Source organism: Heptranchias perlo, chromosome 27 (genome assembly GCF_035084215.1).
Source record: "Heptranchias perlo isolate sHepPer1 chromosome 27, sHepPer1.hap1, whole genome shotgun sequence".
NCBI classification, from domain to species: domain Eukaryota; kingdom Metazoa; phylum Chordata; class Chondrichthyes; order Hexanchiformes; family Hexanchidae; genus Heptranchias; species Heptranchias perlo.
In genome coordinates, this window is record NC_090351.1 from 27,963,563 (window position 1) to 27,980,371 (window position 16,809).

At 40.4% G+C, this 16,809-nt stretch overlaps 1 protein-coding gene across 1 annotated transcript in view; it reads right to left on the minus strand.

Annotated features, from left to right (window-relative positions):
• The window catches only part of LOC137344708 (C4b-binding protein alpha chain-like), a 73,542-nt gene that overhangs the window by 25,984 nt on the left and 30,749 nt on the right, over positions 1-16,809 (minus strand). The window contains exons 4-5 of the mRNA XM_068007838.1: positions 9,141-9,214; positions 6,348-6,533 (exon numbers count right to left, since the gene is read on the minus strand). Coding sequence (XP_067863939.1) covers positions 6,348-6,533; positions 9,141-9,214 — 260 coding nt within the window. The remainder of the gene's footprint in view (positions 1-6,347; positions 6,534-9,140; positions 9,215-16,809) is intronic.

Sequence of the window (16,809 nt, forward strand, 5' to 3'; positions counted from 1 at the left end):
ATGTCAACTTAGCTTGAAGTAGCATTTGGATTCTTCCCATCCATGTCATCTGATTGTATTCCTCAATGAGGTGCCTTGAATCCTTCTTTCCTCTAGACTGTAAAGTTCAAGTTTCTTTCCCCTATCCAAAAAGCTAGTTCTATTTACATTTGGATCTAGCCTATTATAGCCTCGACAATACAACTTTTGTTATATTGCAATGCATCTACACCAAAATGTCCCTATTCTTACACAGTACATATCGGGAAGTTTTTTTTTCACACAAATAATGACCAATCCATGGAATGGACTCCTGGATTGGTCAGTGGAGGTGAAAAACCTGGAATAATTTAAGAAACAGCTAAATGCTACAATGCTGGAAGGACTTTAGGGTCTTTCTGCATGGATGAACTAAGATGGACTAAATGGTCGTCTTCATCTGTAATTACTTTATGTATATGTGTGTTTATTTCCATTGCTTTGCCACATTGAAGAATCATCGTACCTCTCACCAAACAGGGTCAGAGGTTAAAACAACAAAATTGTGCAGAATAACAGTTTTACAAAACCTAGTATTTATGAAAGAAATTGATAAAAGGGAGAAAATTGAATGAGAGTAAACTATCAAGAAATATTAAAACGGATTGTAAGAGCTTCTACAAGTATATAAAAAGCAAGAGATTAACGAAAGTAAACGTTGGTTCCTTAGAGGCAGAGACAGGAGAAATTATAATGGGGAATAAGGACATGGCAGAGACGTTAAACAAGTATTTTTCATCTGTCTTCACAGCCGGCAAATCCCCTGCACCTGATGGCCTACATCCTAGGGTTTGAAAACAGGTGGCTGCAGAGATAGTGGATGCATTGGTTTTGATCTTCCAGAATTCCCTAGATTCTAGAATGGTCCCCGTGGATTGGAAGGTAGCAAATGTAACCCGCTATTCAAGGAGGGAGAGAAAAAACAGGGAATTACAGACCAATTAGCCTGACATCAGTCGTAGGGAAAATGCTAGAATCTATTATTAAGGACAAAGTTACAGGGCACTTAGAAAATCATAATATGATTAGGCAGAGTCAACACGGTTTTATGAAAGAGAAATTGTGTTTGACAAATCTAGTAGGGTTTTTTTTAAGGGTTTAACTAGCAGGGTAGAAAAGGGGGAACCAATGGATATGGTATATTTGGATTTTCAAAAGGCATTCGATAAGGTGCCACACAAGAGGTTGTTACACAATATTAGGGCTCATGGGATTGGGGTAATATATTAGCATGGATTGAGGATTGGTGAACGGACAGAAAACAGAGAGCAGGAATAAACGGGTCATTTTCAGGTTGGCTGGTTGTAACTAGTGTGGTGTTGCAGAGATGAGTGCTTGGGCCTCAGCTATTTACAATCTATATTAATGACTTAGATGATGGGACCGAGTATGATGTGTCCAAGTTTGCTGACGATACAAAGCTAGGTGGGAAAGTAAGCTATGAGGAGGATGCGAAGAGTCTGCAAAGGGATGTCGACAGATTAAGTGAGTGGGCAGGAAGGTGGCAGATGGAGTATAATGTGGGGAAAGGTGAGGTTATTCACTTTGGTAGGAAAAGGTAGAAAAATTGAATTTTCTTAAATGGTGAGAAACTATTAAACGTTGGTGTTCAGAGGGATTTGGGTGTCCTTGTACACGAAACACAAAGTTAACTTGCAGGAACAGCAAGTAATTAGGAAGGCAAATGGTATGTTGGCCTTTATTTCAGGGGGGTTGGAGTATAAGAGTAAGGAAGTCTTGCTGCAATTGTACAGGGCTTTGGTGAGACCACACCTGGAGTAGTGTGTGGAGTTTTGGTCTCTTTACCTAAGGAAGGATATACTTGCTTTAGAGGTGGTGCAATGAAGGTTTACTAGATTGATTCCTGGGACGAGAGGGTTGTACTATGAAGAAAGATTGAGTAGAATGGGCCTATGCTCTCTGGAGTTTAGAAGAATGAGAGGTGATTACATCGAAGCATATAAGATTCGGAGAGGGCTTGACAGGGTAGATGCTGTGAGGATGTTTCCCCTGGTTGGAGAGACTAGAACTAGGGGGCACAGTCTCAGGATAAGGGGTCAGACATTTAGGGCTGAGATGAGAAGGATTTTCTTCATTCAGAAGGTCGTGAATATTTGGAATTCTCCACCCTAGCGGGCTGTGGATGCTCAGTCGTTGAATATATTCAAGACTGAGATTGCTAGATTTTTGGACTCTAAGGGATCAAGGGATATGGGGATCGGACAGGAAGTGGTGTCGAAGATCAGCCATGATCTTATTGAATGGTGGAGCAGCTCGAGGGGCCATGTGGCCTACACCTGCTCCTATTTCTTATGTTCCTAAAGCAAAAATATGTATCTGCTGCAAACGCTCCAGCCTCACTCACGACAGACAGGTTATGGACAACCAAAGCAAAAACACGATTGCATTTCTGCTCTATAAGATCATTTGGCTTTGTGACAGTGCTTTTCAATTCTATCTCCATAAATGCATTTCTGTTCATCTTCTACACACAAATCAAGAACAGCCTTTGTTTCAGTGACACCTTGCATTTATATAGCGCCCTTAATATAGTAAAATGTTCCAAGGCGCTTCACATGAGCGTTATCAAACACAATTTGACACCGAGCCACATCTTGCATAAATTACTTCAGACTGGCTTTAACCTAGTCCCTTGTGAACATGGGCCACAGCATGACAATCTTACTCAGGGCGGCCATAAGGATGGCTGGCTGGAAAGTGAAAAATTCAGATGTGTGTCGTAGAAGAGCACTTCTAAAGATGGGGTCGAGGTACATCCTTCAGAAAAGAGCACAGCGAGCTTCATACTGCATATTGTCGCAAAATATCCTATTCCTCAGCACAAACTCCCACCTGGGTGACGACTGCATCTAGAACGCCTTTAGCCTAGTTGGAGTTAGATAAAACTGCAATACAAGCTACCAACGGGAATAGAGTCACTCTGCAAATATGTAGAAAAAAGTAGTCCTGGTACAGTAGTTACTTGAAGTTTTACTTACCTTTTAGTAACCACCAGCCGCTGATTTAACTATACAATTTTTGCAATATCGCCAAAAATGAATGAGTGGATTGATGGGGAATTTTAATTTTTTCTTGCTCTATATTTGGTGTTTTAGTAGGATCATAGAAAGGTTACAGCACGGAAGGAGGCCATTCGGCCCGTCGAGTCCGCGCCAGCTCTAAGCAAGAGCAATCCAGCTAGTCCCACTCCCCGCCCTATTCCCGTAGCCCTGCAAATTTTTTCCTTTCAAGTACTTATCCAGTTCCCTTTTGAAAGCCATGATTGAATCTGCCTCCACCACCCCCTCAGGCAGCACATTCCAGATCCTAACCACTCGCTCTGTGAAAAATATTTTCCCCATGTCACCCTTAGTTCTTTTGCCAGTCACCTTAAATCTATGTTCTCTGGTTCTTGACCCTTCTGCCAATGGGAACAGTTTCTCTCTATCTACTCTGTCTAGACCCTTAATGATTTTGAATACCTCTATCAAATCTCCTCTCAACCTTCTCTGTTCCAAGGAGAACAACCCCAGCTTCTCTAGTCTATCCACGTAACTAAAGCCCCTCATCCTTGGAATCATTCTAGTAAATCTGTTCTGCACCCTCTCTAAGGACTTCACATCTTTCCTAAAGTGCTGTGCCCAGAACTGGACACAATACTCCAGTTGTGGCCGAACCAGTGTTTCATAACGGTTCTTCATGACTTCCTTGCTTTTTTGTACTCTGTGCCTCTATTTATAAAGCCCAGGATCCCGTATGCTTTTTTAAAATTGCTTTCTCAACCTGCCCTACCACCCTCAACAATTTTGGTACATATACCCCCAGTTCTCTCTGTTCCTTTACCCCTTTTAGAACTGTTTCCTTTAGTTTATATTTCCTCTCCTCATTCTTCCTACCGCCATGTACCACTTCACATTTTTCTGCATATAACAACTTGCATTTATATAGCGCCCTTAATATAGTAAAACGTCCCAAGGCGCTTCACAGGAGCGTTATCAAACATAATTTGACACCGAGCCACATAAGGAGGTATTAGGACAGGTATACTGCAAGCTTTTCAGGTATAAATGCTCTTTCCACCTTGGAATGCTTGATCCTTCCATTTCCTACTTAATCCTTTGCATGGGAGTGGGAACATATGAACAGGAGTAGGCCATTCAGACCCTCGAGCCTGTTCCACCATTCAATTAGATCATGGCTGATCTCTACCTTAATTCCATCCATCCACCTTAATACCCTTGCTTAACAAAAATCTATCACTCTCAGTTTTGAAATTTTCAATTGACCTAGTCTCAACAGTTTTTTTGGGGGGGGGAAAAGAGAGTTCCAGATTTCCACTAGCCTTGGTGTGCAGAAGTACTACCTGACATCACCCCTAAACAGCTTCCCTCTAATTTTAAGGTTATGCTCCCTTGTTCTGGACTCGCCGCACTAGGGGAAATAGTTTCCCTCTATCTACCCTATCAACTCCTTTCATCATCTTGAACACCTCAATTAGATCACCCCTTAATCTTCTATACTAAAGGGAATGGAAACCTAGTCTACGCAACTTGTCCTCATAATTTAACCCTTTTAGCCCCGGTATCATTCTGGTGAATCTGTGCTGCACCCAACCCGAGGCCAATATATCCTTCCTGAGGTGCGGTACCCAGAACTGAACGCAGTACTCTAAATGGGGTCTAACCATAGCTTTATATAACTGTAACATAACTTCCACCCCTTTGTATTCCGGCCCCCTTGAGATAAACACCAACATTCCATGAGGCTTTTAAATTATTTTTTGTATCTGTCCACTAGCTTTTTGTGATCTCTATACTTGGATTCCCTCTCCTCATCCACAGTTCCTAGCTTCTCACCATTTACAAAATGATCTGTCTTTCTTAGGTCCAAAGTGGATGACCTCACACTTCCCAACATTTAACTCCATCTGCCACAGTTTTACCCACTCACTTAATCTATCAATGTTCCTTTGCAACTTTCTGGTCACATCTACACTATTTACTGTGCCACCTAACTTGGTGTCATCAGCAAACTTGGATATACGGCTCTATATTCCTTTATCCAAGTCATTTATAAATAGTGAAAAGCTGAGGCCCCAGTACAGATTCCTGGGGAACACCACTAGTCACATCCTGCTAAATTTAAGTACATATCCATTATTCCTACTCTATGTCTCCTACCTCCAAACCAATTCCTTACCCATGTCAATAGGTTGCCTCCAATTCCATGCACTCTCATTTTTGTTAAGAGTCTCTTTTGTGGAACCTTATCGAATGCCTTCTGGAAGTCCATATAAATAGCATCCAGACACTCTCTTATCTACCACGCTATTTACCTCCTCCAAAAATGCAACTGGGCTCGTTAGACATGACTTACCCTTTTACAAATCCATGCTGGCTCTCTCTGATCAGTTCAAATTTTTCCAAGTGTTCAGTCACTCTGTCCCGAATAACAGATTCTAGTAACTTCCCCACAACAGACGTTAGACTAACAGGCATATAATTTCCTAGTTTATCTCTCCTACCCTTCTTAAATAATGGAGTGACATTGGCAATTTTCTAATCTAAGGGGACAATTTCTAAATCAAGAGAGTTTTGGAAGATCATGACTAAAGCATCTTCAATTTCCTCACCTACTTCTTTTAATGCCCATCAGGTCCTGGAGATTTGTTTATCTTTAGTCTCATCATTTTCCCATTACCATTTTTTAAACTTATATTAAATCTAGTAAGTTCTTCCCCTCGATTTATTTTTAGTTTTCCTCGTAACTCTGCCGTGAAGACCGATACAAAGTAAGTATTTAGCGAGTCTGCCATTTTCTGATTTTCAATTACAATATCACCTGCGTCTGATTTTTAGGGGTCCATATTACTATTAGCCACCCTCTTTCTCTTAATATACTTGTAAAAACCTTTAGTATTGTCCTGGATATCCCTTACAATTTTTTTCATGTATTCCCTTTCAGCTTATATTCCCTTATTACTTTCTTTGTATTCCTATTGCAGAATAGAGGAAACTTTTGGGAGTAGGAGAATCATACTTTCAGAAATTTCACTAACTTTAAATTAAGAAAAATTGCCTCTGAACCTGAAAAGCTTGCAATATACAAAAACACCAAATATACAGCAAGAAATGGTACAAATTTCCCACCAAACCACTCTTTTATTTTGGAAGATACTGCAAAAACTTGTACATGGTTAAATCAGTGACTGTTGGTAGAGTTGACCTAGAATACTTAAACACAAGTATTAATCAACTTTTTTTTTTAAGATGCCCAACTTCAGCTAAAAAGAGGCAATTGAAACTCATTCTGATCCTGTACTTAGGTACCTTTGCAAGTTGGTGGGTGCATGTCCCACTGTCCAGTTGCTGTACAAACAAGTTCTGATGCACCAATCAATGAATAGTCACCAACACATGAATATTTTGCTACCATTCCATATTCCCAGTTCTCTGTATGGGGTGGTGTTGGAGTTCTCCCGTTACTGATAGGTGGAAGATCATCACATGTAACAGCTGGGGAAAAATGAAATTCAGTTAATGTTCTGAACAGGCTGTCAGATCAAAAAACTTTATCTTCATGGATTAAAATAAGTCAGCTCAGTAACACAGCACACTGGTGAACCAATACACTGCAGCACAATGTAGAACATGGGCATTCTTCTCTTTTCTCTACTCCACTCCCCCGCCAACCCTCTCCCGTTCCCCTTCCCCCCAAAAAAATCCACAGCAAAGATCCGATCACAGCTGGACAGTGCTTTTATGGTGGCAGCAGTGGGAGGGGGAAAAGAGGGGAATATAGCCGTTTTTTCCCATTTATTCTCAGGACATGGGCGTCTCTGGCAAGGACACATTTATTGCCAATCTCTACTTACTGTGAGATGGTGAATGGGGGATATTCTTCTGAACTGCTGCAGTCCTTGTGTTGGTAGTGAGCCCACAATGCTTTTAGGAAGGGAATACCAGCATTTGCATCCAGCAATGAAGAAACAACATTGAAATGTCCAAGTCAAGATGGTAACTTGTTGCCTTGACATTTCTGCTCTTGTCCTTCTCAGTTTTGGAGGTCGCAGTGTTGGGAATTGGGTCAGATTGCAAATGACTGGGAAAATGGTGGTCCTGGCACAATAGCTGGAACATACTTGAAATTTCACTAATTTTTTAATAATATGCAGATTGTTGATAGTAAAATTTCTGATACTATTATTCTCCTAATTTTAAATTAAGAAAACTTGGTTCTGTTCTGGAAGTATATTCAGTTCCACTCCCAGGCACAAGATTAAGCAGGAATTTAGGATCAACCCTGGCGAAGAGCAGGTTAGTTGCCTGCCTCATGGGGAATGACAAAAATGATAGGATTGCAAAATCTGAGGTAACACATAAAAAGGATAAGAACTGTCACTGGTTGGCAGACAGAGGAGGAGGGGAGGGGGGAAAAACACCCTAGGTTTCCTCTGTATTCTATGTGCAACAAAATTATAAAACAATTCTATATAAATAGCTTGAGACGGTTACAAACAGAGGACTCTTCCCCATTTGGTAAATTACCCCATTAGATAGATCAAAAACGTTGCCCTTCACTTTGCTCCGAACACCCGTTCCTTCCTGTCCCTTTTCCTTTCCCTCTGCTTCCTAACACCACCTATCCTGAACACCGTTGCTTTTTTGCCCCTCACCTTTTATTCTCCCTCCGAATGCATCACTCCCCAACCAGTACCCCACAGACTCCAGCAGAAAATATGACCTATTGCCAACGTGCCTGCCATGATCTGCAGCCCAAAAGGCATCTGAAGGATCACTTTAGTTAGCCAACAGAGGAGGGAGGGATGAGGATATCACATTAGGGATTTCATCTGTATTCAATGCATAGCAAAATCCTAGAACAGTTCTCTATAAACAGGTTTGTGACTTTGTTACAAGTAGAGAAAAACTTCCACCATCAAGTACATTCAGATGCCTTGGTTGACCAAAAATGTTAATCTTCAGCTTTCCCTGAGCACCCGTTTCTTTCCATTCCGTGTTAGCCATGGCTCAGTGGTAGCACTCTCGCCTGAGTCAGAAGGATGTGGGTTCAAGTCCCACTCCACAGATTTGAGCACATAATCTAGACTGACACTCCAACGTAGTAGCGAGTATCGGAGGTGCCATCTTTCGGATGAGACGTTAAACCGAGGCCCTATATGCCCTCTCAGCTGGATGTGAAAGATCCCATGGCACTATTTTGATGAAGAGCTGGGGAGTTCTCCCCAGTGTCCTGACCGATATTTTTCCCTCAACCAACATTACTAAAACAGATTATCTGTTCATCATCACATTGCTGTTTGCGTGAGCTTGCAGTGCGTAATTTGGATGTCACGTTTCCTATATTACAACAGTGACTACACTTCAAAAGTACTTAATTAGCTATAAAGTCCAGAGGTCGTGAAAGGCGCTATATAAATGCAAGTCTTTCTTTATTCTTCACTATTTTCCCTTCCTTCCCTTTGCATCCCATCCCCGGCTAAATCTTACTCACATTCTCTACTGGAAAATACAATTTGTGGCCTATGTCACTCTCCACCAGTTGTGACCTGCAAACCGCTTGCCCTTTCCCTCTCTCTAACATGCTAAGCACTGGTTCCTTCCCACCCCACACCCTTTTTGTTTCCTTCTGAATCCTTGCCTAACTATTGCCATGTGCGCCAACAGAAAATTCAACATGGATCCCTCCCCAACCTGTGACCTGCCACTCAAATGACCTTTCAGCCTGCACAACCATGGATGGCTCCTGCCACCACATAATGCCGACTTCCCTGTCATGTCACTCCACCTCCTATGAAAAGGAAGTGAGAGAGGGAAAAGAATCTGAAAAAGAAATAACAGTGAAAAGAGAAAGAATGAGAAGGAAAAGAGAAGCGATAATAAGGAAAAGGGAGAGAAAACCAGAAGAAAAGATAGAAGAGGACTGAAAAGAGAAATGCTGCAAAAGAGACAGGCAAAAGAGATCACATATCCCCTGACTTACCATGAGCAATACCAAAGACGATCCAGTAGGAAAGAAATAAAAACAGTGTAAGTGTAAAGCTGGTTAATCATTTGGCAAAAAGGATTCAGCCATCTAAGAAAAATGGAACCTTAACTTACTTTCACAGGTTGGGACCTGGCCATCCCAACCGTTAGCTTTGCACAACCGGTATGGCCTACCAATCATCAGGTATCTAAAAAAAAAAGGAAAATAATCCACTGTGTAAAAGGAAAATAAAAATTACTTATTACACAGAAAGCTTAAAGTGAAATTTAAGTGACATAATGTACTGATTAGGAGACAAATGTAAGAGTTATATTAGAAATAAATGAAGAACTTGCAGTTACATAGCATCTTTCATGACCTCTGGACATCCCAAAGCACTTTACAGCCAATTAAGTACTTTTTGAAGTGTAGTCACTGTTGTAATGTAGGAAACGCAGTATCCAAATTGCACACAGCAAGGTCCCACAAACAGCAATGAGATAATGGCCAGCTAATTTGTTTTAGTGATATTGGTTGTGGAAAAAATATTGGCCAGGATACGAGAGAACTTCCTTGCTCTTCTTCGAATAGTGCCATGGGATCTTTCATGTCCACCTGAGAGGGCAAACGGAGCCTCAGCTTAATGTCTCATTTGAAAGACAGCACTTCAAACAGTGCACCACTTCTTCAGTACTGCACTCAAGTGTGAACCTAGTTTATGTGCTCAAGTCCCTGGAGCCACAGCCTACCGACTCAGATGAGAGTGCTACTTCTGAGCCAAGGCTGACACCTACACAGTGGATTATAAATAAATGAAACTGTAAGGTAAGAGTTAATTAAATTGTCTTGAAGTCTCTTTCCATTGTAGTAATATTAACTTTCAGCTTTTGCCTGCTAATTGAGTCTCTGTTAGAAGAATAAAAGTGTAATCGCTAAGATAGGCTTGCTTTATTTTATTAATATAAAATGCAGTGAAGAAAGAGTCAGTTTAGTCAGTAAAACTGAATTAGAAGACATTCCAGTTAGAGAGCGTTAGCTGATAAGTTATAGCACAGACACCGAACAGGCAGAAAAGCTCCCTTTGTTAGGAAGGCCTTGAAGAAGCGCCTGCCTGAGAAAGACCATGGATATGGAAAGTTAGGGAGTGTGAGTGAAGTTAGGAAATTAACACTACAAGGACAGGCCAATCAGTGTTGAATGATAACTGTGTATTAGGTAATGCAATGGAACATGCAAATTGTCATGTACCAGTTGTGAAAAAGGGTATAAAAAGTAGGTGTTGGGACAAATACTTGGGAATTCAAAGGTTTGGTCAAATAAGTACACCGAGCTTGCAGCTGTAACGCGTTTTGAATTTCCCTGCTAAAATTCTCAAGCTTTTGTCAAAAGTGTTGCTGTTAAGTGTATGTTAATCGTTATTACGGTACGCTTAATAAATCTGTGAACGTCTACAATCAATGCTGTGAACCCTATTATTTTGCGTAGTAACTTATAAGTAAGAACACCCATCCTGTAACAGTTGGCATCCTAGGGGAGGTAATATTTACATGGATGAATCATAGAACAGAGACTTCAGGGTCGCTCCCTAACACTGGCCGTTGCAGCAAATTATTTATGATGGAAACTATCCATATAAAAACTTATCAACATTAATTGCATTTTCTAGCCACAGGGTGGCAATGGATTATCTTTTTCCCTCAAAGCGCTCAAAGTCCTTTTTGAAAATTTTCTTCTGCCATTAGTTTTCTCAGTAACTGAAATTTCTAATGTCCAAAATAAGGGTTCAAGTTTTTTTTTTAATTTAAAAATCACATATTACACAATAACAATTAAGTTTATCCATTCAATTGTCTTTTGTATCTTTTAATACCTTCATTAAATACTTGATTTGAAGGCCTATGCCTCTAATGAAAGCCTGAACTTGGATATTATATTTTTGCCAAGAGCTGTGGCAGTGAGCTCAATTTGAATTGTGCATTCTGAGTGTGTGCCATGTACCTAATTTCCCAGGTTGCATCAGCGCCAGTCAGCTGTACTGATGGAATATTTTTCTTCAGCTTCTGCTCAATTGCTTTTCAAAATTACTTGAAGAAAAACTAGAGATCAAATTTTAATAGCTTTATTCAGGTAAAGTTGATATTTAGAACTTTTTTTTAAAAAGCTAATCTGTGAGTACAAAAGTAATTTAAAAAAATGGTATGTTGATTATATCTTTGTTGTAGCTTTTAATTTGTTCCATAAACTTCACAAAGTGTATTAAGCTCAGTATGAGATCATACAAGTATTTCCTCATGCTAATGTTAATTCAATGTTCAAAAAGAGACACCTTCTTAAAGTAAACTAATTACCTGATCTGTCTTTTGCTGACAGATGAAAAAGGTAAATGCTCTATTTGCTTACACCTGTGAGACAGAGATTCTAATTGCTATCACAAGGTAGAGAGGGAGAGAAAAAAAAGTGTTTTTCATTCTAATGTTTTTCTCTTAAAAAAGGAAATCAAAATTTGAAAGCAAAATAGCCTCTAAGGGAAACAATCACAAGGCATGGTAGGAGGGGGTCTAAAATTGACATGAGTAGCAACGGAGTGAGGGAGGAAGATACAGGCACTGAGTTGATATTTTAAAAGGGAAGAAGTAGGTGTATTGATGGGAGTGAGGTGATGGGGGTAAAAGAAGCCACAGTGGACCATATTTTCCCTCAACCCTTTTTCGAAATGGAGACTACAGTTGTTGGTAGCTCTTTTCCCCACTACACTATGCCATCAACCATCTCCCACCTAATAGGGAAAAAGAAAAAAAAACGGGGAGAGACTGACTTACCTTTTTATAATTTGAGTTCATTTTTTTTTAAAGTCGCATTGTGAAGCAAGCAGCCTCTAATTATGACCTGATCATCACCTGGGTTTGGTTCATAGTAATTAGAAAAATTACATTTCAAACAGCTGCCAGAGACTGAGGCCATTACAAATTTCATGGGTCTACAGTAGATATTCTTTTGGGCTCAGCATCACTGGTCACACCCATAAGCGGACCTCGCTCCCCTGTAACCTGGAGAGCACTTCTACAGCCTAATATCTGGTTAAAAGATAGCATACCTAGGGATCCTAACATTAGACCCCCCTCATTGTGCGCACTCAATTCTATGATCTTGCATGTATTGTAGGTTTTAGGGGTAATAGTAAGAAAATGACTAAGTTAGGATAACTTGACATGAGCAGAAAGCGTTGTGGGATCATTTGTATTGAGGACTATAGTGAATGTGTAGACAGGCGAGAGAGAAAGGTTGTGAAAACCAGAGATATTTGTATGCAAAGACAGACAGCTTGAGCAAGACAGCTGTAATTAGCTGTATTCTTGTAGACAATAGATGAAAATTGTGTCACATGACTTAAGATTAAGATCATTAAGGGGAGTTGCTGTGGATACAGAAGTACAATGGAGAAAATGATCACTCAAGACCAGTTTGGCCATTCAAGTGTGAGAAATGTCTGGAGAACAACAAACAGCTTTGTCCACAATGCGCAAGTGCGAGAAAGGGAAGTTATCTACGTGACTGCTAGCAAGCTTGCGTACGAACCTTACGTTAGCCTTGTTTACTTAACTGTATAAAAGGAACAGCATTTTAGGAACTGAGTATAGTCTGACCCAGGAATACGGAGTGGTGGTAGAAACCAACTCACCAGCCTTGATGAGTTTGAGAGCATAGTTGACGTCGATCTCATGGACACTGCATGTAATGGGTTGTATTACTGTGTTTATTAATAAAAGTTATTAATCTGACGTCTCTATATTTACAGGTCCTTAAATTTGCTTGGAGGTGAAGGATAGCGAGTGTCCTAAAAACCCAACAAATCTGGTGTACTATAAATAATTGAGTGCTTGGTTTGGGACTGGTCATCTCTAATCAAACAGTACCCATGCATAGCAGATTTGAGGTTTAGTATGGGAGAACACAGACTCATACATGGCGTGACACGGTTGAACATCCCTGAAGATGGGAAATCTGATGAGCAAAGCTCTTCCACTTAACAAAATAGCCCAGGTCCTTAAATGGGATTTTCTGAGATACCCCAAAAAGGATAGGACCAAGGTTACAATAGTACAGGGACTGTTAGTCATGGCCAAGATCCTGTCCAATACCGCAACAGGTCTCAGGAAGGAATGCAAGAGGTTAAAGGAGTCGAATAAGCAACAGCAGGGGGAGGAGAGAGAAAGTTAAATGAGGAGAAAGAGGAGAGAGAAAGTAGAGGTACAGGTTAGAGTGAGTGGTGCAGAGACACTGATTGAAAAGATTCATAGGTGCGAGGTACTGGTGGAAACTGTAGTTGTGTTACAAATTAATTTGGATGACAAGCAAATGCAACATGACGAGCTTAAGACCAGCTTCCAGCAGATGGTGCAGACCCTGCAGGAGTAGGGACCTACAGGCTCTTCCAATGCGATAGCTGTCCTAAAAGCAGATCCCCTTCCGCCAAAAGTTTGTCTTCCTCCTCATTTTTTTTAAATTAGCGGGATGTAGCCAATAATACACCAAGTTCCCTCAGCACCCCCGTTTGTGCCGGTGGATCCCCTACTTCCTTCTACCTCAACCCAGTGGCAGGAGGACGCGGGGGGGGGGGGGGGGGGAGCTCCTGCGGCCCAAGCCCAGCAGCTGACTAAGCAGACTATGCCAGAGGAAATCCAGTGTTTTATGAAGGACCTCGGACCTTTACTACAAGGGAAAGAAGTTAACGAGATAGTCGAGTGGTTAAAGAACCTGAAGGGTCTCAGAACACCTAATGATCGGACAGTCCAGGATGTGAAGCAGCTCCTGGAAAAAAGGCATGGGGTGCACTGACTACATGAGGTGTGCCCAGTCGGCTCGGAATGTGGAAAACTTCTCCGACCTCATTAAGGAAGTATTGAGTCAGGAATCTGTGTGGAGAAAGCTTTTAAACAGGATGGCTAATACAAGTTTTAGAAAGGGTCTTTCCTGCATAAGATTTTAAATCAGTACAAAACTGGGTTAAGTAGCAAAAATAAGAGAGTGAAATTTGAGATACGAGCAAAAGGATAAATTAAAAGGCTAAAAGGGTTCTTTTGTTTTCAGTGTACTGTCGCTTTAAAACTGTTCACTTTTCGGTGCTGGTTGCAGCTGGCTCTGCTCCTTTCCAGTCTGCAGCATTAACCCTTTTGTGGACCACTTGGAAGAACATGGGTAAATAAATGACTGCCAACGGATTTGTTAAAGGCAAATCGTGTCTCACAAACTTGATTGATTTCTTCGATGAAATAGTGGAGAGGGTTGAAGGTAGTGCAGTTGATGTTGTGTATATGGACTTACAAAAGGCGTTCAGTAAAGTTCCACATAATAGATTTGTTAGCAAAATTGAATCCCATGAGATTAGAGGCATTGGCAGCAGAAATTGGCTAAGAGACAGAAAGTAGAAATTAGTGGTGAATGGTTGTTTGTCAGACTGGAGGGAGTATACAGTGGTGTCTCCCAGGACGACAGCTATTTTTGATATATATTAATGACCTCGACTTGGGTATAGGAGGTTTAAGGAAATGGTTAATCAGACTGTCCTGAAGTCTCAATGTTATCCTGCTATTGATTTCTCTTTATATTGTAATAATAGTAAATGTCAGCTTTTGCCTATTAAGTGAGGAAGTAAAAATCAATTTAGATGCAGTGACCACTGAACTGTTGAATTAAGACTCACCTTAAAGCATTTTAGACAATAAGCCTATTTAAAAAACATTTCAGTGCATATGCAGAGAACTCCTTTGATAACAGCTTAGTTCTGCAAAAGGAAACTTCTGCAAATTTGGTATGGAATGGTATGGTACGGATTTAAAATTATAAGTTTCATTTAGTAGAATAGTAACAAGAGTGAAACTATCAATAAGAGGTGTTGTACCGTCTATGGAAAAACAACTCGTTAAAACTAAAGTTATTGATAAGGAAAATGGGAAGGGGCTCATTAAAATTCACCTGATATGGAGTTGTATTTCTAGAGGGATAGAATTGAAAAGCAAAGATGTTAAATTTGTATAGAACCTTGGTTAGACCACACTTGGACTACTGTGCACAGTTCTGGTCTCCATATTATAAAAAGAATATAAAGGCACCGGAGAAGGTGCAAAAAAGATTTACAAAGATGATACCAGAACTGAGAGGTTATACCTATCATGAAATATTGAGCAGGCTAGAGCTCTTTTCTCCAGAAAAGAGAAGGCTAAGGGGTGACCTGATAGGAGGTCTTTAAGATTGTGAAAGGGTTTGATAGGGTAGACATAGAGAAGATGTTTCCACTTGTTGGGGAGACCAAAACTAGGTGCCATAAATATAAGACAGTCACTAATAAATCCAATAGGGAATTCAGGAGAACCTTCTTTACCCAGAGAGTGCTTAGAATGTGGAAATCACTACAAGGATTAGTTGAGGCAAATTACATAGATGCATTTAAGGGGAAGCTGGATAAACATTAGGGAGTAAGGGATAGAATGGTTTGCTGATACGGTTAGATGAAGAGGGGTGGGAGGAGGCTCGAAAAGAGAATAAACACCATTATGGACCAGTTGGACCAAATGGCCTGTTTCTGTGCTGTACATCCTACGTAATTCTAGATGAGTAATGCAGAAACGTGTGGATTGACACAAAGAGGGGGTAACAAATAGATCTTAAAAGCGGGTGTTGCAACAGATACTTAGGATTCGATGGTTTGCAGCCTTTATAGAGCTTGGAACTGTAACGCGTTTTGAGTCCTCCGGCTCAACTCACAAGGTTTGGTCATATGTACTGCTTCTTTAAGTGTGTTTTATTGTATACTTAATAAATCTGTGATATCTGACATTCAATGTTGCAAACTCTATTAATTTGAAGAATAAATTATAAGTAAGAACACACACATTTACCCCTCCTCCAACAGTGGCATAATTTCAAAGTTTGCAGATGACACAGAACTTGAAAATGTAGTAAACAGTGAGGAGGATAGTAGCAGACTTCAGGAGGACATAGATTGACTGGTGAAAAGGGCAGACACATGGCAGATGAAATTTAATGTGAAGTGATGTATTTTAGAAGGAAGAATTAGGAGAGGCAATATAAACCAAATGATACAATTTTAACAAGGATGCAGGAACAGAGACAACTGCGGTTTAACATACACAAATCTTTGAAGGTAGCAGGACAAGTTAAAAAGGCTGCTAAGGGATAGGGATCCTTGGCTTTATAAATAGAGGCATAGAGTACAAAAGCAAGGAAGTTATAATAAACCTTTATAAATCACTACTAAGGCCTCAGCTGGAGCATTGTGATCAATTCTGGGCACCACACTTTAGGATAGATGTCAAGGCCTTGGAGAGGTGCAGAAGATTTACTAGAATCATACCAGGGATTAAGGACCTCAGTTGTGTGTAGTGATTAGACAGTGTTCCTCTTAGAGCAGAGAAAGTTAAGGGGAAATTCAATGGAGGTGTTCAAAATTATGATGGCTTTTGATAGAGTAGAAAGCAAGAAATGGTTTCCACTGGCAGGAGGATCGATAGTCAGAGGACACAGATTTAAGATAATTAGCAGAACAACCAGAGATAGTTAAGCAGAATTTTTTTTTTTTAGGCAGTGAGTTGTTACGATCTGGAATACACTACCTGAAAAGGTGGTGGAAGCAGATTCAATAGTAACTTTCTGATGGGAATTGGATACATACTTGAAAACAAAACATTTGCAGGGCTATTGGAAAGAGCAGGGGAGTGGGATTAATTGGAAAGCTCTTTCAAAGAGCCGGTACAAGCACATTGGGCCAAATGCCCTCCTTCTGTG